A 27,792-nucleotide genomic window follows, 5' to 3' on the forward strand; every position below is an offset into this window, starting at 1 on the left:
GGCACACAGATTGCCCGGTCACGTGGCACCTGGCTGGAGGTGAAGCATATGGTGCGTGCATCGGGAGCCTGCGCGACCGACGCTCGAGATGAGGGGGGGGTGCTCACTCATCACAGGAGTCGCTATATAATGTGAGCATCATTGCCCCAGTGCCACACAATATCCCAGAGCACCAGCTTCAGCACCGGGCTTCCAGGGGCATGAAGCGCAGCTAAGGAAGCCGCGGGGGAACGAGGTAAACGCCGGCCCTTCCATGACTTATTCCCTCCCTAGATATTGTATTTCCGCCATCTGCCCTGCTAGCGCTGCGCGGCCGCGGGGATTTAAAATACAATGCTGACGGTGGCACACGGATTAGCGCGGGGTCTTCCTTGGCTGTCCCTCCCAGGGCATCGTTCTGAGAGCGCCCTGTGAGGATTTCACATGCCGTGTATCCGGCAGGTGGACAGTGGCGTCGCTGGGGGCTGAGGGGCCGCCCCCCCCCCCCTGTGAATCCCTGTGCCCCCCTTGTGCCCCCCTACCTAAAATGAGCAGCGACCATGTCCTCCCCCTACTTTTGTCTGTGCCCCCCTACTTTTGTCTTTGGCCCCCTCTGTGCCCCTCCTAAATTTGATTCCTGGCGACGCCCCTGCAGGTGGATAGGGCCAGAGGCAGGCGCGTGCTACGCAAATGCAACTCTCACACACTTTCTTCACTGACTGGAACTGAAACAATGACCCAGATAACGTCGCGGCTGTGAGGATTTGTGACGGAAAGCCGATGTGTTTTTGTTGATGGATATTTAAATTGATGGGGTTGTTTCTGTAGAATGCGCGTTCTTGGCGGTAATTTCATCGCATCCATTGATATACCGCGTATACCAAACGATATAAACACTATAGCAGTGCTTGGGCTTCGACCCAAAGTTCAAGGACCTTATGTGGCGTGGTGGTGCCCAGTGGAGAAGGTAAAGGGTGGGGGTGACTTTCATGCCTGGGGGGGCGAGGGGAGGGGGGGGCATAGCTACCTGCTACTTTATGATCCTGGGCTTGGTCATCTAATCACTGTCCCGCCGCTGTATCCAAGATCTGCTGTACCAGCCGATAAGGGCCAGTGGGCGTTGATATATCCCATGAGGGCATATGGAACCACGATATCCTATATAGGTTTATCTAATATGTACGTACAGACAGACGTGTCTGCTCTATAGTAATTACTTGTTGTTAAACATTTGCCCAGGGGACATTAACACGTAAAACATCTTCTGTCCGGCAGAAGTGTGCGGGGGGGGGCTAGTATTGTCCACAGTGAGTGAATTATGTAATGTGAGGAAATTTGGATGTAGATTCAAACAACACGTTTTAATGTCAATGTGAATGTATTTGTTAATGTTCTATCGAAATCTATGCGATTCTAACCTTTTTTATATGTGGACAATCTTACTAAAGGCATTTGAAACAGGAGCCTTTAAAGTTCGATCTAATTCCGGAATTATGTCGCAAAGAATAGACAATTCTCATCAAATATCACACCACGCGCTTCTTCCGTGTCTAGTGAAAACGACCACCAATGCACCCAATCTGGAGTCTTTCCACACTACCACCTCGCCTCCACGCGCAGGCCCGTTTTGGCGACAGCCCCCGCCGTGGGCATTGCCCCGTTGCAGCTTGGGTAGATCTGTGCTCACCCAAGCACCCCAAAGCCCAGGGGCGTTGCTAGGGGGGGGCTAAGGGGGCTATAGCCCCTGATCTTTTGGTTGTAGCCCTGGATAGAATCTCAGGAGCTACAGCCAAAAGACTAGCTAGCCCCCAGTCCCAACAGTTCCGACATCAGTTTAGCCCCGGGTCTTTTCCAAACCTAGCAACTCCCCTGCCAAAGCCGATTAATGGCGTATATTTAGCCTGGGGGCAATGGTTCGCAAGTACATCCTTGGCGTGACCGGGGCTTTGCATCCGCTGGTTTCACGACGCTGTTTACAGAGAAGGGTTCGTGGATAAATGTGTCTGTGTTTCTTTGTGGGCACGGTTTGTGGCGAATGGGAGCGTCTTTAGGGCAAACGCTCGTGCAGTCCCCTCGCTGTGGCGTGCCTTTAATTTCAGGGTTTGGCTTTGAGTTCGCCTGGAGGGAGAGAGGGGCCTTGTCGCCATTTGCTACAGAGATCCGTATGTACTCTGTAGTCTACCAGGGGCCCCCAGATTACAGAAACGTTGCACGGGTGCAAGCGCAAAATTGCACAGTATTAGCACTAGGGCAAAGTTGCACAGCATTTATAAAACACTGGGAAATATTTGAAAACCATTGTGTCGTGACAAGTGCAGTTTGGCCTATTATGAGCAGCAGGGCAAAAAAAAAACGTTTTCACTGCCTTTTTGCCCAGGTGCGAAAATGTATCTTTTTTGCAGTAGGGAATTGTTTGCACAGGTGCTTATACCATGCCAAATTGCACTTGTCATGGTGTAATCATTTTCAAATATGTCCTAGTGTTTTTTTTTTAAACGCCCTAGTGCTAATACTGTGCAACTCTGCACTTCCACCAGTGCAAAGTTTCTGTAATCGTGCCCCTGCTTGGATCACAGCATGGCCAACTCACCCCTTCGCCCCTTTCCAAAGTGTACAAACTGTTGTATAGGCACATTATAAATACTCAATAAATAAATAAATAAATCGGTACAAGTACAAGCTCTAGTTGAAGCGCAAAGCTGTAACAAAAAAGCTTCGTGAATCAGGCCCAGTATGTACAAACCAAGGCGACACATCGTGAAAAGATTAGGAGAGAGTGGCCAATTACCGCACAGGACGTCCAAAACACCGTAGCCCGTGACGTCAGAGGAACGCCTTTCAGTGAATGGGGGCGTGCCTAGCCTCTTGTGATTGCATGTCATCAAACAGAGATCGCAGGTTTCCCGGGGCCCGGCGTGAGAAGTCTGCCTAGTACTGTTTGGCTCGGAATTCTGGGACTTGACGTTTCTGCTCACTTTCAAATGGAAAACAAAATATTACAAGACCCAGAATCCAAAGGACAAAAACAGAACTGGATCTACTTCTCAGAAGTGGCCACAGGAACATTGAGCGCTCTGAATACACGGCAACACAAGTTTATTTCGAGCCAAATTGAGATGCGCTGTGTTGATTGTCAGTGGCTGATATTTTCTTTCCTGGCACATGTTGATAATCTGCCAGGAATGTGTCTGGCGAGGATGGCATGCCGCTGAATTGCATTATCTGCCACTGGGCCTCCCTCTTCACTTCCTCGCTGAACCGGGGTAAGGTGCCAAGGATGAGGGCGGCCCCATTGTAATGATGGCGATTTATTCGTTGGAAGAGCTTGCATCGCATAAGGGGCGATTTGTGAGCTCTGTAAACTGCCCACACACCTCTAAAGTCTTAAAGATATACTCATTGCTGGTCATAAAATCAAGGCATTGTATCCGCAGTTCAACATAACCGATACATCTGCATGTGTCAGACAAGCAGGCGTCATGGACCTGGAATAGAAGGTTTCAGGAGATTGCAATTGTCAGTCTGTTTTTGGTTTCTTCATGCAGATACATTTCGAGCAGCCAATTGTGACTAGTTTTGGGCTTTGAGATGGGGATATGCCGATTATCAGGATGGGGCTAAGGAACTGCAGTCCGGCATGCACCCTGCTCTACCCCCCACACCCTCACTCAAATGGAACACTGTCCCATCCTCTCTCAGCTGGTATAAGTGGGGCACAGCCCGTCTCTGAAAACACTAGGCGGCTCTGTCAACTTGCATGCGTCCTTGGCTTGTGCACCAGTCATGTGCTATGCAAATGGCGAACATAATTACGCAATAATGCCACGTTCCAAGGGCATTGCCAGCTTTTAAGTCAGAAGTCTAGAGCAACATGTGTGTACCTTGCCTCGGCTGTCAGTAGCTCTCTGCCTGCCATTTAATGCCTTTTTTTCTCACTCCCCACTCTCTCTTACTGTTACAGGATCTGGAAATGACCAAGCCGCATGGAGAGGACGGGCTCTCAGTGCCCGAAGCGCAGGGCCCCAGAGGCTGGATCAGGGACCACCTGTGTGCTCAGGAGAAAGACCAAAGTCCAGAGGCACCCTCCAAAGAGGACGACGATGGGGACCCCTTCCGACCCCACGACGGGGAGGAGGAGGACGATGACTCGGATTGTGAGGATGATGGGGAACCGGAAGAGGGTGAGAACCCAGAGGACGATGACCAGCAGAGGCCAAGGCGACGGGGCCCCAAGCGGAAGAAGCTGACCAGGGCACGGCTGGAGCGCTTCCGGCTGCGACGCATGAAGGCCAACGCGCGGGAGCGGAACCGCATGCATGGCTTGAACGCTGCCCTGGACGCCCTCCGCAGGGTGGTGCCCTGCTACTCCAAGAGCCAGAAGCTCTCCAAGATAGAGACCCTGCGCCTGGCACGCAACTACATCTGGGCCCTATCCGAAACCCTGAGCTCGGGAAAGAGCCCCGACCTGGTGTCCTTCGTGCAGGCCCTCTGCAGGGGACTTTCCCAGTCCACCAGCAACCTGGTGGCCGGCTGCCTGCAGCTGAACCCCAGGACGTTCCTGCCCGAGCATAGCCAAGACTCGCCGTCTCGCGCGCCTCACCAGAGCATCGCCCTGGCACTGCACCCGTATCCCTACCAGTCCCCGGGCCTTCCCAGCCCACCCTATGGTACGACAGACGGCTCGCACCTCTTCCACGTCAAGGCCCACGCCTGCAGCTCTGTCCTGGACGCCTTTCTCGAGGGGGCACTCGCCGACTGCCCCAGCCCTTCCTCCTTTGATGGCCCCCCCAGCCCTCCCTTGAGTATCAATGGGAACTTTAGTTTCAAACACGACACACCCACGGATTTTGAGAAAAACTATGGCTTCACCGTGCACTATCCACCCAAGGGCTCTACAGGAAGCGAGAGCCAAGGATTGATGTTCTCGGGTACAGGGGCGAGCAGTGAAATCCCCTTAGACAGCGCCGTGACCTATGAACGCCAGTCCCAACAGGAGCAGGTCATGGGCACCCAGCTCAGCGCCATCTTTCAGGACTGAGGCACGTTAAAAGGAAAGTGGCGCGTCAACAGCAGCAGTGACTGGAGTAGACATGCTACCAATACAGCACCCAGTCTCCGCATCATTAAGATAACGTTATCCACCCTGGAATCCCCATCGACCTGCGAGCGAGCTGAACATCTCCCATAGACTTCAGTGGGGCCATTGCTCCAGAAAACCTACACCAGCTTTTAGAATTGTGCTCGTCTCTGTGGTCCGTCCTCGGCTCTCCTCCGAGACTCAGAGGGCTGTGCATTCGCCCCTTCTCTCTCCGCGCTCTTCTGAGTTCAGGAGAACATCACATTGACCTCTGGTTCTCGTATTTATTTTAGAGTTTGTATCCTTTACAGCGACACCATAAATGCGCGAGTAGCTCGTGCCACCGTATCCCGAGTTGCACAAGCAATCATTAGAATCTATGCAGTTTTGCTATAGTACTGACAGTGGTCCACTTGATAAAGAATATTTATATATATTTTTCGAACAGCGTTTTACTACTTGTTCTCTTTCCCATTGGACAATGGCTATCTGTTGATTTTGTACCAACTTTTTGAACCCGTGTTGTAATGTGACTTCCCCGGTTAAACCGTGCAGGTAAACCGATATACGCGCTCAGAAAGTAAGTGAAATAATGCATTATTTAACTATTCTTGATTTGCGTGGCGGACGCGTGCGTTGTTATGTTGCCTTGCCACGCATCCGTACAATATCAATGTCTTCTCGCTGTGCTCAGTGTTTTTTTCTCGAATCGTATTACCCCAACCCTCCCGCCACCCCCCTCCCCTAATCCCCACCAAAGCAAAGCCCATGTTCAGATGGAGATAACGTACACACACGCACACACAATATGAAGCCCAGCGCGCCCGTGAACGGAAGCATTAATGGATTTGTGGGAGCAGCCATTCAAACCAATTGCTGCTGGGCCATCAAAATAAAAACAGACGTTCTGCGCAGGCGCGTTCATTGGAGCCGTGGCACCTGCGTTAACACTCTAAGCCAGTGACATTCAAACTTGTTTTATCCGCTGCCCCCCACTCCCCTTGAGGAAAAATATTGCTGCCGCCCCGTCCCCCATGTCATTTCTGCTAATATATTCTAATAAAAGCAGTCACCTTACCCCGCCCCCTGGACAGCCTTCCCCCGCCCTCCAGGGGTCCATCCCCACAGTTTAAAGACACTGCTTTAACCCTTTAAATGCCAGCGACGAGCCGGCTTGTCGGTAAAAACCGTTAAGCAGATATAATTTCTGTATACACGTAAACACGCGCGCGCACACACACACATAGGCCTAGCAAGCGGTGCTCATCAAGCCATTAACGACACAACAGGCCCTTCCTTCTAGAGTGTACGCAAGGGTGTTGCTAGGCCTGGAAAAGATCTGGGGCTACGCTAATGTCGGGTGTGTAGAGACTCGAGGCCAGGTAGCCTTTTGGTTGTAGCCCCTGAGCTTCTATCCGGGGCTACAACCAAAAGACCAGGGGCTATAACCCCCTAAGCCCCCCAGAGGTCGGTCGCAATGAACCGCTTGTATCTGGGTACCCAAAAGGCTTTTCTGAAATAAACCTGCCGGCAAGTGTGTGTACATGTGCTCGTCCAAAGCGGACTCTGCTGTTGACACGGGCCCCGCGCCTCAGCCACTTCAATGAAGTCCTGTATGAGTAACGATTTAGGGCGCAGAACCAGCTTATCGCCTAATCCGGTTTGACAAGAACGTCTGATCAGTGGTGAAAGGCAGCCAAAATTCAGACCAGCAAGGAGTATGCAAGTCTCAAGAGGGGGGCTCTACGTACACCTCCCATCAACGCTAACCAGACCCTCCCCTCTCTCTTCCACACCAGCACCACACTAGCACTTAATACTTTGAGTTCACAGGATGCTTTGCTGGCCAGATTGCAAAACCGCTGGCACACACTTGTCCTAAATTTATCTCCCCATCGTGTGGCACTCGAGCTCTCATCGCGTGCCACTTAAACTGTCCCCAGGGATCATGTGCCACTCGAACTGTCCCCTCTACAAGAGGCTGACTGCCTCCCGTTCATCTGCTATAATGCCCTCTGTATGACCCATTGTGACCAAAAGAGCTTGCGTCCCTCTATGTATGCACGCAAATACTGCAAATAAGATGACACCGACCCACATGAACCGTTTAAGGAAATTGCCCAAAGAGGGGATTTAACATAACATATCCATTGCCATTTTCCAAGCGTATTTCATGATTTATTTCTGCATTGTGAGACATTTGGTGAGCGGATGTGGTGGGTGTGCAGAGTGAGCCGCGGCAATGCCCAAAACAGTGCAAGATGCGACCGTCACGTGGAGAGCGTGACTGAGAACAGAAGGTGTAGTGTCTGGAGTCTCTGTGAACATTTGGTTTGAGGCTCCAATAACCACTGCCTTCCATCTGTTCAGTTGGTGGCCCCTCCAGATCTGTGTCCCTTTCTACAGGTGCCCGGAGCTTTATGATGAAATGCTGTGCTCCCTAGTGCACCCCGCACATTGGATCCGCACGTGAAGTTCGGACCCTGCAGCAGCAGTGGCAAGGACACAGAACCCGATAAATCCGGGCTGGAAGCATTCATGCGATTGACGCTGGTGTAAAACCGAGCAGCCCTAAATCTACACAGACACCCAGGGCCGGCCTTAGGGCAGGGCGAGCCGGGCGACCTCCGGGGCGCCATTAGCCCCCCCCTACGCTAGCTCGGGGGAGTCTTTCAAGGACTCCCCCAAGCAAGCATAGAGGGAGAAGGCACAGCACGCGCCGCATTGTTATTAAATGTGCCCGTGGCGGCGGTGCACATTCAATAACAATAGGGTGCTGATGCAAAAGCACCAGTGCCCTATTGAGATGATTATCTCCCTGCATGAGCTCCCTATTCCAGTGATTAACTCCCTGCTCAGGCGCCAGATTGGGGAGTTCAAATAAAAAGAGGAGCCCGGGGCGCTGGCTCCACTAAGGCCAGCACTACAGACACCTGTGCAGAGGAGCATGCAAGAACCACAGTGAGCAATGGCTCTGAACACAGCCTGGGCTCCATTATTTTGCATGCCCCGTAGCATTTATCACTGTATGCTATGCATTGGTTCGCACCGTTATAACATTAATTGCTCAACAAAGGCACTTTTCACAAAAATGTGCATATGTATATATGCACTTATATATATATATATAAATATATATACTTCTACAAACATACAAAAAAGCCTACTTAAAAAAATGCGAAAGAACTAGAAACCGGATTGGCACATGGTTCACATTCGCCGAATGCAATAAAAAGGTCAATTGCCTGCAAAGCAATTATCAGAGAATCAACATATACCAAAGCTGCCTTAAGCCCTCAGTTATCATGGCTGCTCGCAATGCAAATATTGGTCCTCCCCGACCCACCACAGGGGCACAGACATGCCGGGCTGTGACACCCCCCACCTGTCCCAATGTTCTTATTATGGCCAAAAAGTTCTGCAACACCAGTTCCGCTCCACACTGGCATAGATGCAACCTATTATGATGACATGCCCCAGGGCCCCTCAAAACGCCATTCTTCCCGATCTGCCGGCACCTGTGGAATGCGGTTAGCCGGCAGATTGTTTAACTTTTGCGCTGAAATGTTCAATGGGCATGCAGGCCCCGTTCGTCACCAGTTCAACCTTGAAATGATCTGAGACCAGGCGAGCGACGCACCCAGGCAGAAGCGTCCAAACCAAGGAAACGGTGACAAATATGTGTAAGATCAAGTCCTTTCTGCCCAGCTGCTCCAAATCGTTGGCAACCCCCTCCTTCTCTTTTGAGATTTCACCAACGAGGGCACTTGGCACACTTGTAGGCCGCCAGAACCAATCCAGTGTATGTCGAAGGCTGCCATGTCTGATAACAATCGCAGATGCTCCCGGACCCTCTGTTCCATCCTTCATATGAACAAGTGTCCCACAACCTATATCGCCGGCCTCGCAGTAGTTCCTGCACAGAGCAATAAAAGACAGTGGGGGTTATTCCGAGTTTGGAGGCAGCCATGGTGCTATTAGCTATTAGCACCATGGCTGCCTCCAAACTCGGGTCCGGGTCTGGTTAGTCGGAATGGGGACTTACCGGGACATTCCGACCTATGCGGACCCGGTAAGTCCCGTTTCGAAAAACCATTCCCCATTCCCATTTGTGCCCCCATAGGGCTCAATGGGAATGAGGAAGGAGCTAATAACGGGCCCACAAATACCGGATCCTGTTATTAGCTCCATGGTTCCTTAACGGGTCCCGCTAAGGACGGCTGGTCAGATCAGCCGGTCCTGGTGGGACCCACTAAGGGACCTCGGAATGTGGCGGTAGAAGCTTAACGGCACCAGCATCCTTACCGGTGCCGTTAAACCCCTACCGCCATACTCGGAATGACCCCCAGTATGTTAGCGACATCAATATAAACGTACACATTCTGTCACAACCCCCCCCCACTTTGTCCGCATTCTGCTTCCTTTTGTACTCCTGACGAGTCATGAACACAGATGATGTGGCCTAATGTAACCCTTGTAGGCGTGGGACTTCCAACGCCCTATCGCTTTGATTTGCCTTTCCTCGTACCCGTACCCTGCGGCCGTGGTGGCGGCCCCAGTTTGGAAGGAATGTGCGGCAAAACCCAACCCCCGAGCCCCATTTTTTCCAAGAATTTTTAAAAGATCTTCCTAAACTGGAACCTGTATAAACAAGACCTATCCCTATGCCCTCCCCCCGCTCCGCCCTGGGAACCAGTTATGCCCGCAACCACTTTACTGGGCAAATATCTACCATCCCATGGACCGTTACCATCACCCTGGCGCCTGCCTCAACCATATGTGCGCCAGGAAATCCCTCTAGAAAGAAAGGTCTTCCCTTGATAACCCTCCCAGTTTGTCAGTTGTGGATGAGCCCACCAGTTCCCCTATTCTGAAGGCACCACAGAATGCAATAACAATGGCTGCCCTGAACAATGACACCTCCCATTCATCTCTGCAGATCCCCCTAACCCCTTCACGATAGCCACTAGCTTCTCAGGGTCGAGGGGCCACCTAAAATCTCCCGGTGGTACCACTGCCCTTTTCCAGCCGGTCAGAGGCTTCTTTACTCCAGGCTTTATTGCAAAGTCGGCGGAGGGCGCAGACCTTCCCTGTAGGCCCCATGACAGCCACCTTTGTTCTTGCCACCCCTAAAGATACCACAGCTGCCCGGAATTTAATCATCAAGTCCCTGTGAAATATGTCACTCAAGCCTAGTGCCCCACAACATTTCCCGAATACCTTAAATGATCTTTCATACACCCTTTTTGTCTTCTTTGACACTGAAACCTCGTTCGGTGAGGCAAAGTCCAGACACGAAGCTTCCAGAGTATCTCAGGAAAAGGCGACATCGCTGGGTGCACCCTCGGTAGGCACCGCTGGAACTCCTGTAGTTTGAAACGGGACAAAGCATCAGCTGCATTGTTATGAATACCTGGTACTTGTTTTGCCTGGTAGCGCACATTCCCGCTGAGACACAACAACAGCAACCTTTTCAACAACCTCCAGACCTTTGGGCACGTTGCCATCTGGTTATTAATGGAGCAGACTACAGACATGCTGTCTGACCAGAACAGCACATTCGTGCCCTTCAATTCGTCACCCCAGATTGTTTATGCCACCACTATTGGGAAAAGCTCCAGAAATGTTATGTTCCTGGTCAGCTCACCGCCTGCCCAACTGGAAGGCCACCCCTGCCTACACCTCTTGTTAACCAGGATGGCACCAAATCCCACGCTGCCTGCAGATTCAAAGAAAAGCTCCAGTTGACAACTGTCCTTAGCTTCTGTCGGCCAAACCTGCACCCTGTTGAAATTCTTCAAAAAATAGTTTCAAATCACATTGTCCTGTTTCAGTTCTCTTGACAACCTAGTGTGACGATGTGTCTTGGTCAACCCTGGCATGGCACCTGCAATTGCCCACGAGAAAGCCCTCCCCATAGGAATTAATCCTGAGTGCAAAGCTAAGCTGCCCCACCAGGCTCTGCAGTTGTCCCAACATCACTTTCTTAGCCTGAAGGCAGGTAGCCACCGCCTCCTTAAATTCCTGCACTTTGTCGTCAGGGAGCCGACATTCACCCAACTCGAGTCAATTTCAATCCCAAAGAAACAGAGAGAGGAGGTTGGACCTTCGTTTGTTTTGCTGTGATCGGCACCCCCATTACGTTTGCCACCTTCTGAAATGCCTTTGGTGCCCTAGCACACTGGTCTGTGCCCTTTTTGCCCATGAAAAGGAAATCATCCAGGTAGTGGAGAACCTCTGCACCTTTGCATTCCTTTTTTGTCACCCATTCTAAGAACGTACTGAAAGTCTCAAGATAATCACACGATATTCAGCACCCCATGGGCATACACCTGTCAAAATAATACTCCCCCACAGCTGAAAACCCAACAAGTGATAAGCCTCAGGGTGCATCATCAGTAGATGAAAAACAGCCCTAATGTCCGACTTTGCAAAAAGAGCACATTTCCCCATTCACGGTAGCTGTGCCAGAGCCCTGTCAAAGGAGCATAATTCATCATGAATATGTTTTTTTTTAAAACAACATTTTATTGTGCATATGTTGAATCTTTGAACTTTTACACATTAACAAAATAATCCCATACAAATGTACTTTGATGATAAAAATCAATAAAACACACAGTACCAAGCAATATGAAAACACTGTTATCAATAATATATTTAATCAAATAATACTCTTATCAATAATATAATTAATTAAACAATTTAAAACAAGAACATTTAAAAAATAATTTCATTTTTTAAGTGTAAACCCCAATTCATCTAGCATTCCGATAATTTCTACTGTCAGAATTACCTAATTTCCAGAGCTCATTCTGTCCCAGACTTCTTGAGGACAAACTACATTAGTTATCATAAAAAACCTACTCAAGAATTGCATTCTCACATCTCTTAAGGCAGCACATTCTACTAGTAGGTGGTGTAGATTTTCAACCGAACCCAAAACTCGACAATATCAGCACCTACATTTTTCCCGTATTGAGAGGATTTCACCCGTTGGAAGAAGGTTTAATCTAACGTGCAAACATTGAACCCTTACTCTGGAACAGGGAAATTATTTGAGATACGTTGGAAGGCGACCTCGTGGAATAACAATCTTAGCAAATTTAAAGGAGATCTTATAAACCCTTACATTTGCAATTGTCTTAATCCAATCTGTTTCTTTAACATGTTTTTTTAACAGCATCAGGGTTTGTATTGAGATCACCTCTGTGATTACCACTTACACAATGGATACTGGATACTGGATGCGTAGATCTCTAAGTCCCTAAGAAAGGGCAAACTATTTGAAGCTAATTCTCTGGCGAGATCTTGAAATAAAGTGTTTTTTTCTGAATAGAAAATTTTGTTCATGAGATTAAGTACTTTCCATTGAAACCAATATTACAGTGATAATATGCCTACCTCAAAGCAGATCGAAGGCGTCAGTCGACAGAGGTAGATAGAGTACCTTTTTCCACAAATATCTTTCGATTTTACACCATAACAGGGTTAAGCCAGGGGGTTAATTTTCACTCCATATAAAATATGTGGGACAACTTTTCCTACATAGTAAGTAAGCAAAGGCTGTATTGAATACTTACAGTATTTCCCATAGATTTTCTTCAGATGAAATCTTAACTGATCGCTTTTAGCCAGTGTCCGTCTTATAACATCCTCCCTGGATGTTCTATCTGAGAAATAAAAGCCCAGATAAATTATCTCCCTTTGGGATTCGATCTTAAAATTTTCTTTATGCCATTTCAATTTAGCTTTAGTCCCGTTCAGGTGCGAAAATTGGATCACCTGGCACTTGCTTTGATTAATTACAAGGCCATTGGTTTTGGCCTACTCACTCATTTTGTTAGTAGTCACTGCAAGTCCACAGTGGTGGAATCTATGAGCGCAATGTCATCCGCATATGCCAGCCAAGTTAGCACTTCCCCACCCAATTTCAGGGGACCCAGCCCCCCTCCCCTCAGTGCGTCCTTAAGATCAGACAAATATATAGATTGAAGAGGCAGGGGGAAAAAATGCACCCTGCCTCAGTCCCTTCAGAATTTTTATTGGGGACAACGATGACCCCTGGGAGTCCAACCTAATTCTAATCCAGGTCTCTTCATGGATATGTTCCAAGATTGCCAGGAGTACAGGTGGTATACCCCAAGCTTGCAATTTTTCTACATAACTGTTCCCTATTCACCAGGTCAAAGGCCTTTGAACAGTCTATAAAGGCCACAAAGACTTTATTCTGTGTCGACGTATGATCTTTCCCTATCTTATCCTTCAAAATCGAGAGGATCATCCCATTAAGCGTGGTGCCCATTCTTTTTCTAAACCCTGTTTGGGCCTTAGGCAACAGGCCGTTCTCTTTAACCCACTCAGTCAATTTTTCTAACACTATGGTTGTAAATATCTTGCTGCCAGGATCCAACAACGTGCTCATCCGATAATTCATCGGGTCGGCTCGATCGCCTTTTTTATGTGTAGGAATTATTATAGATTCCCTCCATGATTTGGGAATCTGGCATTTAAGTAAAATATCCTTAAACAGCAGGTCCAATATATCAGCCCACAGTTTAATGTTACTATTAAAAATGGTGTTGGACAGACTGTTGGGGCCACATGCCGATGAGGCAGATGCTTTTGAGATTATCCTTTCAATATCCCCCTTATCATAGTCTAGGGCCCACAGTTCTTGCCTATTTGCCAGCCCCAGGGATGACACATCTCCTTTTTCATTCAATGTGTCCCAATTCACTCTCCAAGCAGCTTCCGACACACCACCAGATTGGTGTACACAATGCAGATGTTCCAGTTAATTAATTAGTGCCCAAAAGTGTCTCGCGTCCCTCTTAAATAGTACCCTTAACATTTCCTCTTCTTTTTGTGGCAATCAGATACCATGCCCCCATACCCAATGTTTATAGACTTACTGAAGTTTCTTTCTCCTCTTTTTATACATTTCTATTCCGTTACAATTTAATTTAAGTTGTCTCAGATGATAACCCAACTTTTTCTTTTTCAGCCAAATTTCTTTATCAAATTGATGTTTATTCCACATTTTTGGCCTTTTCCTTTCCAGGAGGAATTCATTAACCCTTCCCCTTTGCAAAGTGAATCCAAGGTGTCTTACCCCACCAGGCCTACATATTGTTCTAGTTTCTGGGTCAATGAAGTTCCGTTTCATTTAAAATTCCGAGTCCGATTCCCTGCCGGGTTAACCATCAAATGTGTATATTGCTGGGACAAATGGTATCCCACTCTCATGTCAAAAGTAGTAATTAACATTTGACCTCAACGTAATTACATAGAACCATCAGTGGTCTGTACAGGATTACATAATCAATCATAGAGTGGGAGCCCCCTCATTTCCAGCTACGAGCAATGCTCTGGGTTGCCTCCATCATTTTATTCAAGATGTGCAAATCCCAGATTTGGCACAGATTATCCCATTTCTTTCCATTCAATCCATCTTGCACTTTCAAGCGAGTCTGACAATTCAGGCAATCTGCGTTTAGATCTCCTGACAACATAATAAAAGTGTCTGCATTTGAAAGCCATGAACTAACTAATTTGAAAATATGATTTATGAATACATCTGAACTATCCAATTGATGGTTCCAATATACATTCACAACTAGCACCCTTCTTATTTTGTCCACACACACTATTTCAATAACTACCATCAGAATCCCCTCACTTTCATTAGATAGGGTTACATCCAATGTTATTTTAGAATGTCTAGTAACAATTAATAACCCTCGTGATGGCCTATCTTTATTAGATTTCTTAGCCCCTTGTTGGATTATCGTGAAGCCATCTCAGCAAATACTCGTTATTAGCCAAGGTTCCTTGAATATGATGAGGTCAAAGACATCAAAGATATGATTCACATCCTCATACTTCAAGAAACTATTATACCCTTGCATGCTCCAGTCTAAGTAACATATGTTCTCTGTCAGAGCTTGTGTTGTACACCCAGTTGTCCCATCAATTCTTATTTTAACAGGTGCAAAAGCAGCCCCTCAATCAAACCAGGGTATTCAAGGGGTTGAATATGTGATATCCCATTATTCGAAGGACCAGCTCTCACATCCTCTAATTCCCCTTCTAGAGTAATTCACGGCACACCCAAATTTCATGATTTCATCGCTTTCCTCCAATACCATGCGTTTTACAAATGATGATTTCCAGCATATTTCAGCCAAATCACATTGTTCGCACATAGATTATATCACGTGTTGACATTTTTACCAAGCTACCTATTTGTCTTAGTACCGTTAATATATTTGATCTATTGAGCACAATATCTAAATGGATATCAGTGCACGTTTCAAAGTATAACACATTAGGTTCATGAGTTATTTTTCTGCCACTCAAGCCATTACCACCCACATTAATTGAGGACCCATAGTCTCTGCTGCTGACTAGGCCCGGTTCTGTCCTGTATCAGTGCCTTGGGTGGGCCAAAAAGATGGATTAGTCGATCCTGAGATCCCACCATGCTCTCTTGGACTTCCAGTAAATTTCTCCCATCCACTTTATGTGCACAGGATGGATTCTCTTTGGCTTGGGATTCGATGGTACAAGCAGTGGCCACCAGGTTTACCAGGTCTCCTGCTTGTGGATTAACAGCTTCCAGTCTTGTTGGTCGATTAGAATGATTGCCGACCTGTGGCCAGAGGCGTTGCTGGGGGGGAGGGTTGAGGGGGCTATAGCCCTGGGTCTTTTGGTTGTAGCCCGAATAGAAGCTCGGGGGTTACAACCAAAAAGGCTAGCTAGCCCCCAGTTCCGACAGTCTCAAAATTAGCATAGCCCCGGATCTTTTCCAGACCTAGCAACACCCCTGTCTGTGGCAGAGTAAATATGGATGCCCATCTCTCCTTAGCCAGCGATAAGGCTGATTTCTCCTTTTCCTGCTTGCCAACGATCACTTGGAACGTTTTTTCTGTCAGTCCTGGAACCACTGATGACTGTTCCTGCGCCCTATGGCTTGTCTGTATGTCAGCATTTTAAACCAAGAGTCTTTGATCGTTTTTGTCCAAGGTTGATCATTTAAATGTTGCATAGTAATTGGGTGGGCATTATTGGAGATCTGATCCCTGCCAGGATCCATGTTCTTTGGATGCTGTATCTTTTGGTCGACCATCAAGTTGATGACATATGATCCATTTGGATCGATATCTGAAGGGGCATCCTCTATGACCTGCAAAGGACTGGAAGACATACCTAGGAGAGTATAGTCGATGCATGACTCCTTTTGTGCTGTTTTCCTCTTTCAGGCAGACCTCAGTACCAGATTTCTTCCTTGTTCAGACTTCCCAGAGTCCTTCTTAAGAGCCGTGCCCCCATCAGCTCCAGACTGCGTGGTCTTCATTAATTGCATCATTTACTGAAGCCCCTTGGGGAATGATCATTTGTGAATTAACCAGTACGTCCCTGGCTCCTTCTTTGGAACAAAGTCCAGTGGGGAGAAAACCCAATATTTTTTAAAGGGGAGGCACAAGAATGGCCCTCCGACCCTACCCAATTGAACCTCTTTTTCCATTTTGTCCATCAATATCCCAGGTTGGGACGCGGCAGACCTCCAATTCTCAGGGACTGGTGGGGGAGTGAACCCCTGCACTGGGATTAAAAAATCCTGAAAAAAACCCTCAACCAATATTTTTGCATTCCCTCCCTGTGGATACCATTTGGCCAAGCCCACAATACATCTACCCGCATGTCCGAGAGAAGGCCCGCCGGGGGCTCCCCGCGAAACCCTTCGCTACGTGTGCTCTTTGATGCGTTTGCCACACTGGATTTTCCTGCGTCCCAACATCCAGCAGAATGAGCAAACATGCTTGAATTTAGATTGTCCTTGTACATGTGGTTTTATTAAATCCCCAACATGCCCCCTTCTTGTCACGAGGCCCTGCTGTTCCCGAAAGGGCTGTGCCGGTCTCCCCCCAGCGTTAACCCCTTGCTTGATGATGGGCGTGCAACTGTGCAGCTGGCCCACAAATCCATTGCCCTAGTGCCCCAGTACATAAGTGCGTTCCCAGCCATGGCACTCCTGAACCGCTCATCATAGACTAAGAAGGCCCCAAATGTACAATCGTGATACATGCTTAATACCTGATGAATGTAAGACAACAACATCTGGTGAAGTGAAGCTTGGGGAATTTCCTGAGCAATATAGCCTACAACAGTGCAAAACCAGTTGCCCAATTGGCCAGAGATCTCTCCAGAAAGAACTTTCTCTCTTTTCCTCGACCTTTGTCTCTTTAGTCTCCTCCTCTACACGCCTATACTCCAGCAGAGAAAACATGTTAATATATTTTTCTTTTGACACAAAAGGACCAAGGAAAAGGGTCTCAAGCCTGGTGTACCCTTATACATTCAAACAATAGAACTCGGGTGGATTAATTCTGTGGGGATATTTTCACAAAATATTTTAATTTTTGTTTTTAGTTCGCCCTCTAGAGAGGTACTTGAGATTACTTCAAAAAAGGGTGCTTCATAGATGAAAAAATAGTAATTTTATTTGATTTCTCTATCCACAGGGTATAAAAAGGAGGTACAGATCAACATATTTCTATTGAATCTCCCGTATTCCTCTTCTGTTCTGATCTTTCTCATGATTAGTTTTCAGAATCCAGGTTAGAGGTTATTCAATGATTCCCATCTTTTTGATTCATTGTTTTACTCGTCTGGGACTCTGAAATATCAGGAAGAGTCCCAGAGGAGTAAAATAATGAATTCAAAACCCACCTGGGCTCCCTGATTCAGGACTCCCCATCAAAAAGATGGGAATCATTTAATAACCTCTAACCTGGATTCTGAAAACTAAAATTAAAATTAAAATATATTGTGAAAATATCCCCACAGAATGAATCAATCTGAGTTCTATTGTGTGAATATATGTTTCTTTCCATATTCTTTCCTTTGTGTCTTGTGGCACATGCCAAGTTTGCATACCTGAGGCTGCTGCCCGTACTGGGGCGGAGACCAATCCTGCCTGCCCGCCCCCCTGACACACCAACCACTGCACCTGTCATGGTCATACCTGTGCCCATAGCTCCTGCATCCCGCCAGTAACATTCCATGTCACTGGCAGGTTCACAACTTCTGTTGAGGCAGATGTTCCTCCCAGACCTACAGTTATTGCCCCCACTGGGGCCATAGCTCCCCCCAAAGCTCCCAGCGGAACCTTGCTCTGTGCCCCTGTAGCCCCCTGACTCCCTGGAGCAGACACCGCTGCCTGGGGCTGCCCAACTGGTCTTCCCCTTGAGTCTCCCATAGCTGGGCTGCAGCCCATTGCCATCGTCCCCTGAGACCCACCCCCTTGTGACAAGGTAAACCCTGCTGCTGTGCCCCCCATGCAATCCCCCAAAATTGCCCCTGAAGGGCTATCCACCTCCTCCACCCAGTGGACCGGGCATCAGGATGCCACAATGTCCCGTCCGTTGCCAGTTGGTCATCCCCCAAGGGTCACTCTGTTCTATGCCACCAGACCCCCAATGGCCCACATTCTGAGGACACAAACAGTAGGTTTGTTCCCATTCAGAATTATTAAAGTTGAATAAATCACCAGTGTTTAAGCATCCTGGTCATGCGGCAGTGACAGTAAATCCAATTATTTCAAGTTTCAAGCAATGCTAGGCAAATTAATACTTAATACAATAAGATCTAAAATTGAATGATTTATTTTATATAATGAACAATCAAGGGACATACAAAGCAAAAGTGAAACATAAAATGCTTACAGAAAAACAACATAAAAAACATTAGTTGATTTTAAGCACATATGCATGTTACATGCCCAAATTCCATTCCAAAACTGCCTATAACTCAAGTAGGTCATGAAGGAGAGGCGTCAAACTAGACATCGAACAGGGTCGACTCTAAAAAGCAAGAGTCAATGTGACAATAACATACATGGACTGCAGACATAAATTAAGTAAACAATGGCTAGGGTCTATATATGCCAGGAATTGCCAGAAACGAGAGAAAAGAAGGTGAAATATCACCAGAGAACCCGGAGGTAGTCAGGGTGCCACTCCCTCCACCCATTCTGAGGGCCCCCGTTTCCCACTGGCATGGCAGAAGCAGGGGCTGATTTGCTGCCACCCTTCCTTCTTTTAGCTGGGGCAGGCAGCCCTAGGTGCTACGCTCTTCCTCCTATGCCTTGAGGGTGGCAGCGCCTCAGTGTTGTCCCCCTCTTCTGTGTCCCCCCTGCTTGAACTGATGTGGCGCTCCTAGTTAAAGAGCAAAGCACTGCATCTAACTCCTTTCCCCATAACAGGGCAATAACTGCTACCAACTTGGCTGGGTCATTGCTGAGCAATATGCTGTATCTATTGCTTTTATGAATCCTGTTTGTCTGAAAAACCTCTAAGTGTAATTCCCTTTTTCTGTTAAAGCACATGCACGTGTTTCCCAGTCTCCACCGAAGCTGAGGCTCTAAAGACACAGCGTGCCCTTTAAACATACAACCTATGCATTGCCACAGCGACCATGTGCAGATCTGCTTTGCCCTACGAACACGGCACATCCTTGTCGCACTAATACTTTCCAAGGGTTGCCCCGTGGGAACAAAACAATATTCTCAACTCTTCTTAAAAAACCACTACATCCTCGCACAAGGAACTGACACAGTAAGCCTTATACAGACATGCTTCAGAAGCGGCAGTTTTCACCAACACTCTCTCTACTGCTAACAAAACATAATTGAGAACGATTCCATTTTATCCCGCCCCCCAAACGCCACCCGCTGCCCGACCACCTACACACGCCAGGCCGGACAGCAACTGCTCTGCTCACCACCTCGCCTTCCACCTCCACGGTCATCTTACCTTGCTGCAGACTTCCTCCGTGCTGAAGACGGGAGACTCACAACCTTTCTTCAATCCGCAAGGGTTCCCTCTTCACCCGAAGGACAGCAGACAGCAATGTGGCAAACTCGAGGCAGGCAAACTCCGGAACGCTGTGCAAAGAAAACAAAGTGAAGACGGTGGTTAAGGGCTCAGGCGGAAGGAGCGGAGCAGTGACAATCCCAGCAGGATGAGGCAGAGATCTTTGGTCTCCTCGCCCGCTGGCCCCTTCTTTTATGCACCAAACTTGGCACTGCTTTGCTCCCCACGCCAAGCCCGAGCCTGAGAAACCGTCCAGCCCCCTGCTGGGGGCAAGCAGTTTCAACTGGCATCCACCAGCCACACCCCCCCCCAATCCACCCACTGAACCGCCCAACCCAGCATCCCTGCGATGGTCGGTTCTTTGCCTTAGCAGGGCGAGTGCTGTGTTAGTCAAGTGAAGAGGGCAGTATGTGTTTTGCATTTTTAATGCAAACACACAGAAATCGACTACAAAAGAGCCCACCTTTACTAGACATTCAGGGCGATATGATGGCTTCATCTGCCTAAAGAAAGGACATTGGGCCTCATTACGGGTCTGGCGGTAACCGTGCCGGTAAAACCGGCAGGTAGCTGCCGGACCTGTAAATAGTTACCGGCGCGTAGCTTGTCGGTAACACCGGGGTATTACAACCCCGGCGGCCGGAAAGTCAGGCGCTGGTAATATGTTGTTCCCCATTCCCATATAGTCCCATAGTCCCATAGGACTCTATGGGAATGGGGACCACGGAACACTGGCACTGGTAATAACAGTGCAGGTGCTTCCGTGAAACTCTGTGGGCGGGTGCCGGTCTTCCCGGCAGGTCAGACCTGCTGGGTGAGAGAGCAGCCGCCCCTCCCATGCCCCACAGAGTTGTACTTTGCCAGTCTGAAAACAATGGTGCCGGTAAACTTACCGGCACAGTTGTTTCCGGACCAGCAAGGGTGTAATGAGGCACATTGACTTCCTGAAAGCTTTCCATCCAATATATTCGAAGCCTAATGCCATCAACACTACAAGACTGTTTACTACTAGTATGCTTTTTTGGAAAAAGCAAACCGCAATGTATCGCGGGTAATGCAGACATGGAAACGTGCTTCTCGTAGTTCTTGGCTGACACTCACAGGCAACTTTACTCGACTCAGTCACAGTGCACGGCACAGGCTGCAGCCTTGCACTGAAAGCATGCAAAGCACAGATTCTGCTCCTGTGGTGGGACTCATTCATAAAAAAGGATGTTGCTTATGGGAGATGATTATGCAGAACAGGTGCGCCTCTCCTTCGGCGGAAAGGGCTCACAAACCTTGCTGCACACTGGCCACGCTTATTTAAATTCTTACCATAAACGAAAAGTAAATCTGTGCCCCCAGACCCACAGAACTCCTCCAGCTGTTGCACTTCAACAGGCGCACGGACAGGAGTTATGCGCAGTGGTCGAAGTGTACGAATAGAAGTAGTGGAACTATATTTCCTGCTGGCCTGCACCCACTCCCCACATACCACATCACCATACCGCCTCCCACACACAATACAAACCCCTAAACAAACACACCTGCCATTTAAGAAAATGTTCATTGTAGACTGCAGAGCACTGAAGGGCAAGTTTCAACTTCTTCCAAAACTTTTATTTTAAAAGTAAACCATTCCAGAACGGTTTCTTTTTAAAATAAAAGTATAGGAACAGTAAAACTTTTTTTTTTAAAGCAGCGGAGCATCGCTCACAACCGCTCCCACCCGCTCCCACCCAATGAGACCACTGGTTATGTGTCCAGAGCAATCTACGTAGACTTCAGGGAAAGGTACAATGGGGCCACAATCCCTGGAACAACCCATTTGCATTCCCCAACAATAGTGAACATAAGCCTGTAATGGGAGACGCTGGCCTGTTTTCGAAATGTTATGAAGCCGAAGTCCACTTCTGCCGTACTTAGTAGTTTGGCCTGCATTACAATACAGATAGGGAGAAATGGCATATGAGGAGTGACACACGGCTTGTAGGTGTTGTTTGGCTATTTGCCGAACCCTTTGACTGCCCATGGCCATGCTGATGCCTATAGCTATTTGCACCCTGTTCCTGCCCCTCTACGCCCAAAACAGCTCCTCATAGGAGCTCTTTGGGCTCACTTTATTCAACCCTTACCATTAGACTTTGGGGGTCATTACGACCTTGGAGGTAACCATACCGCAATTTGTGGCATGGTGACCCCCTTACCGGGTCCAGGCTCCTTGCCGCAATTTGTGGCATGGTGACGCCTTACCGGGTACCGGGTCCAGGTTCCTTGTATGAGGAATTACCAGGCCATTCCAACCTTGGAGGACCCGGTAATTCCTCATTCAAGGAACCCGGACCAGGTACATCCCCATTCGAGCCCCCATAGGGCTCAATGGGAATGGGGAGGGAGCTAACAATGGGCCCGTTAAAAACGGGCCCGTTGTTAGCTCCCTGGTCTGCTAGTGGGACCCGCTAAGGGCGCCTGGTTTCACCAGGCGCCCTTTGCGGGTCCCGCAAACAGACTCGTAATGGGGCGGTAAGGGGTTGACGGCTCCGGCACCATTACCTGCGCCGTTAACCCCTTACCGCCAAGGTCGTAATGACACCCTTTGTTCTTGAAGTGCCTGACAGTTTTTTCAAAGCGGTCTTCTCAGAGTAAATGACTTAATTGGAGCTGTAAACCTGCTACTGGTAGAAGAAAAATGTCTTAACCAGGTCTACCTTCAACCACTCAATTTATCAGCACTAAGTCCTGTTAAAAACCAGAATTGGCAAAGCCAACTGTTTTGGCTTGTGTGTAAATATTAGGCAATTGCCAGGCACTGCTATTACATGTGCAGGTACTCACACCCTTTTGCACCTGCTGCCATCAATGGCCAGTTGATACCGCTACGGCAATGCCTGGCAAATGCCTTCCACATGCCCACACAAAAGCCCAAACTGTTGGCACTGCCAATGCTTGTTTCAGAAGGTATTTACCTGTGAGTTCTTCTACATATCTAGGAAAGCTGGCACGCAAAGCAGTGTGCAACCTCATTCCCAAAATCACAAACTCATTTAGGCGTTCAGTATAATTTCTTATTGCACAAAGCAAGTCAGATGAAATATGCTACGCTGGCTGCTTCATCACCCTGTAAATCTTGGCCACTGCCCTGGCTGTATTGAGATAAGAAGCCTACTCACTAAAGCTTGTTGACTTCCAAACCATCTGCCATTTCATTGCTAACTCTTATTAAACAACTGCCACGTAATGTGGATCGAAAGAATTAACACATTCACTGTCCTGTGCTACAGAGCGGCACATCTGCGTTGATAAACTTCATAATTTCTATCTCACCTAAAGGCTTTATCCAGGGTTTTAACTCCAGATTCAAAACACATGTTACACGTATCACAGGCCACACTCAAAACCAGTGTAAAGGGCCATCATGGGGAATGTTTACTTTCTAAATAATTGAACTAAGGCTTCTTTAGCAGCTTTAAAAAGTGCCAAGGACGAGTATGCTCGTCCTTTTTGCATAGACTCACATAATAGCCTGGCAGTTAAGGGGTTAATTCCTCTTGACAACTGTCCCGGCTTAAAGCTTGTCTGGACCAATGATGCAACTGGCCAAATGTATGCAAATCAGTCTTACACTTGCCCCAAGGGAGTAATCCAGCCTGACTTGCTAGGACACCCCCCCTCTGAATGGGAACATGAGCAACCCAAGTCATATTTACTCCTTGTTGGGCCTAATCAGTGAGGTTCAAGTCTATTATCGAGGCATATTAGGCAAGGTACCTGCACCAGGGCATACCACTTCATGATCAACACTTACAGAGACTTCCTAAGAAAATGTTTCAAGCTAACACTTCTTAGTTACTAAGAATCGCTCCATGTGTTTTCATCACTGATTTCTTCAATGCAGACATTTTCCTTTATTAATTTTCACAGATGTTCAATTCAGTGCAGCAGTAAAATGTAGGGAGAGTTCCCACGTGCAACCCTCACTTAGCCCCCAACCCCTTCCCCCAAAAATATCCCTTTTGCCAAGCTTACTACATGTTTTTTTCAATTACATATTGTAGGTGAATTTCTTAGAGATGAATGTTTTGCACTGAAAAATGTGGGCAGGGAATATTCTGCAACGAAATCACTCGATACCCTAGGAATCCTTCTGGGTAGCATTATTTTCCATAATTTTCGTAGCCTGTCTGTGACACAACGGATAGAACTGAAATCACCTGTTTTCTCAGTTTTCAGTTCACATTCACCCACAAGTTTCAACCCTATCACCCCTCCTTTTTAACATCTAATTGGCTCCACTCTTGTAATTAAAAAACATGAATCTGCTATAACTGTGAAGACAGCACGCAAGCCATCTCCATAATGACTAGCAACAATGAGACCAACTCCACCCTGTTAAACTGCATCACACAGGTGACCACATGGGTGACCACAAACGACTTAAAACTCAACTTTGGTAAAAATGTAATCCTGTTAATCTCACCCAATGCAGCACAAGAATCACCACCATCTTGTCCAACACTAATGTGCTCCTACCCAAAAACCGCAAAGTAATCACGAATCTTGGCATCTTCGTGGAATAGGGGCTCACTTTAGAACCTCATATGAATGCACTAGTAAACACATTTTTCTACCAGCTTCTGCTTCACTCAGAAAGATGGACTAAGCCATTCTTCCTCTTCTACAGGACCATTGAGGCATTGCACTGGTCCCATAAAGAATCGATTATGCCAACATCTTATGCCTCAGCATTCCAGACTACCCTCAAAAAGAAACTTAAATGCATACACACTCCTGCATCCGGTCCACTTTTCTCCATACTAAAAGGAGTCTGTTCCTTGGAGATGCACCAGTTCCCAATCAAGCACCAGCCATCTGAAGGGGGATTCTCAGGTTTTGAAGCACTTGCTGGTGTTATACATAAATCAAGGTAGACTTGGCAGAGGTTGTAAGATTTAGTGGGCATGTCTCCAAGGAGGTAGCTGATCTGCAAAGTTAAGTCGAAGACAGCTTTCATATGTTTATAGAACCTGGCCATTCGTGGTCTACATAGTAAGTAGGAGGACATTTGCTCACCTTTGTCCTTGTGCATGGGTACCATGCACCCAGACTAACATGGACACCTAGGCTTTGGAGAAGGCCTTAAAGCCTAACCACCACTTAGCTCAAGATATAATCACATGACCAGAACATTTCACAGAGAAGACCGCCAGACAGTCACTGAATTCAGAAGTAAAACAAATGAAGTGATGACCGGAAGGTTTTGAATTAATGTGAACCTCTGGCATGGGTCTGTTATGATTATGATTCATTCAAAACCTCCCAGCCATCGTCTTTTTACTTACTGTATTCAGCCCATGCTTCACTGCTTACTACGTTTGTCTCCATCCGTGTTTGCCTTTTGCACATTCCACCTTTGGCCGTCCTTGGCAGACACATAACTATGAAGTTTGATTTGTGGGAGATATTAAATGTACTCCCGGGCAATAAAAGCCTACCTGTTTCAATAGTCCACTACTTCAGTAAACCATGAGTCCATAACACTGCTGCACATCCATTCATCTGTCCAAAATTGCCTTTGTGAAAATATTGACTTTTTTGAACAATTTCCCTCCAACTTTCTGAAATTCTAATCGGGATCTACTTTGGCTAGATCAACGTTCACCAAAGCTATCAGACACACGTTCCTTCTTCTGGTAGCCTCCCCCATTTCCATTCGAAGTCCCTGTTTGTTTGTTAGTCTGTGCAAACCTTCCCCTGCTGCCTCTCCCCAACTTTTCAAAATTCCTCCTGAGGTTGCAATATGGATACTGTGGGTCAGGGGACACTGTACTGCAACTTCCAGACAAGACTTTGCAGTTTGATACCACTATGGCCTTGATTGTCAGAGATCTGATCTATTTTGCTAATTCAATGTGCAGAGGAACCCCACCCGATCATGCACCCCCTATCACAACAATACCGCCCCTACATTCTGGGGCAAGAAACAGACTGTTTTTGATCTGACTATCATACAACCACAGGCAGCTTACCTACCGAAAGAAGGAAAGCAACCTGCCTGCTATTGTCTTGCTAATTAATAATGAACACAATAATCCATTTGTACAAAATCAAGTCTGAGTAACTATTCTTAACAGAAATTCTATACATTTCTCAGATATGAACATTCAAGTTATCATAAAATAAAATACATAATGCACTTTAGATTCCCCAACGCCAAGTGTTGGCATCAGAGAAAACATACATTGGAATCATATATAATCTCCTTATTCTTTATATATATTGTATATTGTCATACTCTAAATTTAGTGTATGACTGATTTCCATTGTGCATATGTATGTAAAATACATGGTGTGATGTTGGACTACTTTGTTTGCAGGCTTGGGTAAAGAATATAAGCTTTTACTTTTGGAAAGAACAAAATCTGAGTTACAGAAACATGAAAATCTAGCTAAGACATAATGCAGGGATCAAAATGTAATTTCTACTTGGCGTTATAAGTCTGCGTGCTGCAGACTCATTTCTTTTCTGTGCAGTTATTTGGGAAATGGCAATGGTCCTTTAAATTTTAAATTAGCATAATGTTCTTGAATTGTAAGTAGACAAACCAATCCCCCTCCTATCCATTTGAAGGGGAGAGATCTAGTCAGAACTTCTTCTTTATGTAGATTATGGTTTGCATAGATCAAGAAATTAAATAATTTTCTGCAAATCTGTGAATGTTTTGTGCACCATTTCACAGATCCAGACATAAAATGCTCCTGTGAAAACTGGGGGATAGATTTATTTGGCTATTGCCAGAGAATAATATCTATGCGTTTTGCAAACAAAATTCTATGGAAGTCTACTTTAAATACACATCCTCAATATTTTCCTTACAGCCCAGTCTCCATTCAGCACCTTTGCTGCTAAAGGATTCTCCAGAATGGCTTTCAATTACTATAAGTGGTTAAACTAGTTCTAGGGAAATATCTAAAGGGACAGCAATTAATTGTACCCTCTTTTCGTTTGACTTTTAAATGCCCTGGAAACGTACAGCTCCAGGCTGCTTCACCCAGTCAGCCATGCCCCCAGACTGTCCTCTGCTTTCAGAATCCCTCTCAGAAAATCTGATTCAGTCTTGAGCAAAGCTTCTGCATCCGGCTCTCTCTGGAAAGGCCTTCTTAATGGGTTCATCAGCTAACTCCAAGGTATAATCCCACATCTGCACTTCTGTTAGTCAAGGTCCCTCCATCTGAAGATTTGCCAAGAAGTCCCTGTGTGTTTGGGTTTACATGATGGATAAACCCCACCCATGCAGCATCATTTGATGCAGCTCTTTCTCATTGGATGGGGCTCATTGGTTCTCTTTAGATACCGACACTCCCAATTCTACTCTCTTTTATTTTCATTGGTCCAATGTGTTTTGCCATGTGACAATGGGAGGGCTTTCCCTCCTCCCATTAAAGTTCTGAGCAGATTTCGACTCAAAAACATTTTTCTCGATACTTTTCTGTGATGTTCTCCCATTAATATGCTTTATATACTAAAAACCACAAGACAGTTCGGAATCCATGGGCATGTTTCATGCCCCAATAACCTGTAACATGTACAAGCTATTGAAATATGTAAATGTATTAAAAATGCATTCTTATTAATGTAGTATAACTATATTTATATCACGGGAAACGGTTCACTGAACTAAAATCTGGTTTTAATTTTTAAAACAAGCAGAGTTTAGAAGTTATGATATGATAAGTCATTTATAATGTGCCTGTACACAAGTGTTTCAAGACGTGACAAGACAAGGGAGGGAAGACAGAAGGAGGACAAAACAAAGTAATGATTGAAAAGGTGATTTTATTTTTGTTCTATGTGAAATAAATACAGCAACTTTTTTA

The 27,792-nt window shown here is 46.8% G+C and overlaps 1 protein-coding gene across 1 annotated transcript; it reads left to right on the top strand.

Annotated features, from left to right (window-relative positions):
- The first annotated feature begins 48 nt into the window (after window positions 1–48).
- On the top strand, window positions 49–27,792 carry NEUROD1 (neuronal differentiation 1). The gene is made up of 2 exons (XM_069616078.1): window positions 49–235; window positions 3,941–27,792. Exon 2 carries the CDS (start codon window positions 3,950–3,952, stop codon window positions 5,015–5,017), a length of 1,068 nt encoding a protein of 355 aa, XP_069472179.1. The 5' UTR covers window positions 49–235; window positions 3,941–3,949; the 3' UTR covers window positions 5,018–27,792.

Source organism: Ambystoma mexicanum, chromosome 9 (genome assembly GCF_040938575.1).
Source record: "Ambystoma mexicanum isolate Mex_15411 chromosome 9, UKY_AmexF1_1, whole genome shotgun sequence".
NCBI lineage: Eukaryota > Metazoa > Chordata > Amphibia > Caudata > Ambystomatidae > Ambystoma > Ambystoma mexicanum.